At 40.1% G+C, this 2,282-nt stretch overlaps 1 protein-coding gene across 1 annotated transcript; it reads left to right on the top strand.

The window, feature by feature from the left end:
- Positions 1-837: 837 nt before the first annotated feature.
- On the top strand, positions 838-1,338 carry JH06_5957 (hypothetical protein; the record flags this gene model as incomplete). The annotated part of the gene is made up of 1 exon (XM_014669348.1): positions 838-1,338. One exon carries the CDS (start codon positions 838-840, stop codon positions 1,336-1,338), a length of 501 nt encoding a protein of 166 aa, XP_014524834.1.
- Between the last annotated feature and the right edge of the window lie 944 nt (positions 1,339-2,282).

The raw sequence follows: 2,282 nt of genomic DNA, 5'->3' as shown, positions 1-2,282 counted from the left end.
TCCATCGTCATCATATCAAGTTAGGGTTTTTCACTTTTCTTTTTGTAAGCAAATATGAGAACTTCTTTCATGATTCTTGCTCTCATTGCAGCTATTGCTGCTGCTGAGAAGTATGCTATGGTCTTTGGTGGAGCTGATGGTTGGGGTAACTACTCTATTACTTCTGATCCTTGCCGTACTTATGATGATTTGATTAAGGCTGGAATCAAGCCTGAAAATATCATCTATATGACCTACACTACTGATGTTACCGCTTACATGAATCCTTTCAAGGGAATGATCTTCACTGACCCTGCTGAGACTACTGATGGTGATTGGGCTAAGTATGGTTGTTTTGAGCATGTTGATTACACTGATAAGGAGATTACTCCTTCTGTATTCCTTGCTATTCTCTCTGGAGATGCTGAAACTGTAACAGCTAAGACTGGAAAGGAGAATCCTAAGGTTCTTGCTGCTGGTCCTGAAGATACTGTATTCACTTATTTCATTGATCACGGTAACGATGGTATCATTGCTGTTGGTGATGGTGTTGTTACTGATAAGCAATTGCTTGCTGCTCTTAAGACTGCTTTTGATAAGTTGTATGGCAAATGGGTTTGGTTCATGGAGGCTTGTCATTCTGGTTCTATGTTCCTTGAACTTCCTGATGACTGGAATATCTATGTAATGACTTCTTCTGATGCTCATCACAATGCTTGGATGAGTAATTGTCCTCCTGATGATGTGGTTGCTGGAAAGTCTCTTGATACCTGTCTTGCTGGACTTTGGGATAACTCATATCTTGCTTATCTTGAACAGAATCCTAAGACTACCATTGGAGAGATTGTTGATGCTGTTATGAAGGAGGTTGCTGAGACTTCTGATCAGAATGTGAGTGAATTTGGAGATATGTCCTTCAGAGATCTTCCTCTTTCTGAGTTCTTTGGAGAACTTCCTGCTCCTTCTTTCCGTTCTGTGAAGAAGACTTCCTCTGCTTCTACTGTGTCTCTTGATCAGGTTCCTCTTCATCTTGCTAAATGGAGAGCTATTCGTGCTGATAAGTCTGAATCTGCTGTTGCTCTTGCTGAATATGAGAAGCTTGCCTTTGAATCTGCTAAGCGTGAAGTTGAAGTGATGAGACTTGGAGCTGCTTTGATGAATGAGAAGGCTGCTGATAAGGCTTTGAGAACTCCTTCTGAGAGTTATTCTGCTTCTTGTGTGAGAGAACTTAGTATTGCTCTTCATGAGAAGTGTGGTCATTCTTTCCCTTTCAGTGAGACTACTTCAAATCTTCTTCGTAACATTTGTCTTCCTGGACTGAGTGTTCCTAATGTGAATTGGAATGAGATTTGTATGTAAATCATGAATTGGTTTATTGTTTGTTTTGAGAGTTCTAGAACGAGTTGATATTTCGGTTGTGTTTCGTAATTGTGTTTTATCAAAAGCCAATTATTGTCCATATTTTGCGGTTTTCCGCAAAACACAAATTGACCAGATAATATTAGTAAGCAAATATGAGAACTTCTTTCATGATTCTTGCTCTCATTGCAGCTATTGCTGCTGCTGAGAAGTATGCTATGGTCTTTGGTGGAGCTGATGGTTGGGGTAACTACTCTATTACTTCTGATCCTTGCCGTACTTATGATGATTTGATTAAGGCTGGAATCAAGCCTGAAAATATCATCTATATGACCTACACTACTGATGTTACTTCTAACCGTAATCCTTTCAAGGGAATGATCTTCACTGATCCTGCTGAGACTACTGATGGTGATTGGGCTAAGTATGGTTGTTTTGAGCATGTTGATTACACTGATAAGGAGATTACTCCTTCTGTATTCCTTGCTATTCTCTCTGGAGATGCTGAAACTGTAACAGCTAAGACTGGAAAGGAGAATCCTAAGGTTCTTGCTGCTGGTCCTGAAGATACTGTATTCACTTATTTCATTGATCACGGTGATGATGGTATCATTTGCGTTGGTGATGGTCTCGTCCATGATAGACAACTGCTTGCTGCTCTTAAGACTGCTCATGAAAGTTGTATGGCAAATGGGTTTGGTTCATGGAGGCTTGTCATTCTGGTTCTATGTTCCTTGAACTTCCTGATGACTGGAATATCTATGTAATGACTTCTGCTGATGAGCATCATGACGCCTTGATGAGTAATTGTCCTCCTGATGATAAAGTCGCTGGAAAGTCTCTTAATACCTGTCTTGCTGGACTTTGGGATAACTCATATCTTGCTTATCTTGAACAGAATCCTAAGACTACCATTGGAGAGATTGTTGATGCTGTTATGAAGG

The sequence above is a fragment of the Blastocystis sp. subtype 4 genome (genome assembly GCF_000743755.1).
Source record: "Blastocystis sp. subtype 4 strain WR1 chromosome Unknown seqid_0646, whole genome shotgun sequence".
NCBI lineage: Eukaryota > Bigyra > Opalinata > Blastocystidae > Blastocystis > Blastocystis sp. subtype 4.
The sequence above is the reverse complement of the archived record's forward strand: the minus strand, read 5'-3'. Positions and strand labels throughout refer to the sequence as shown.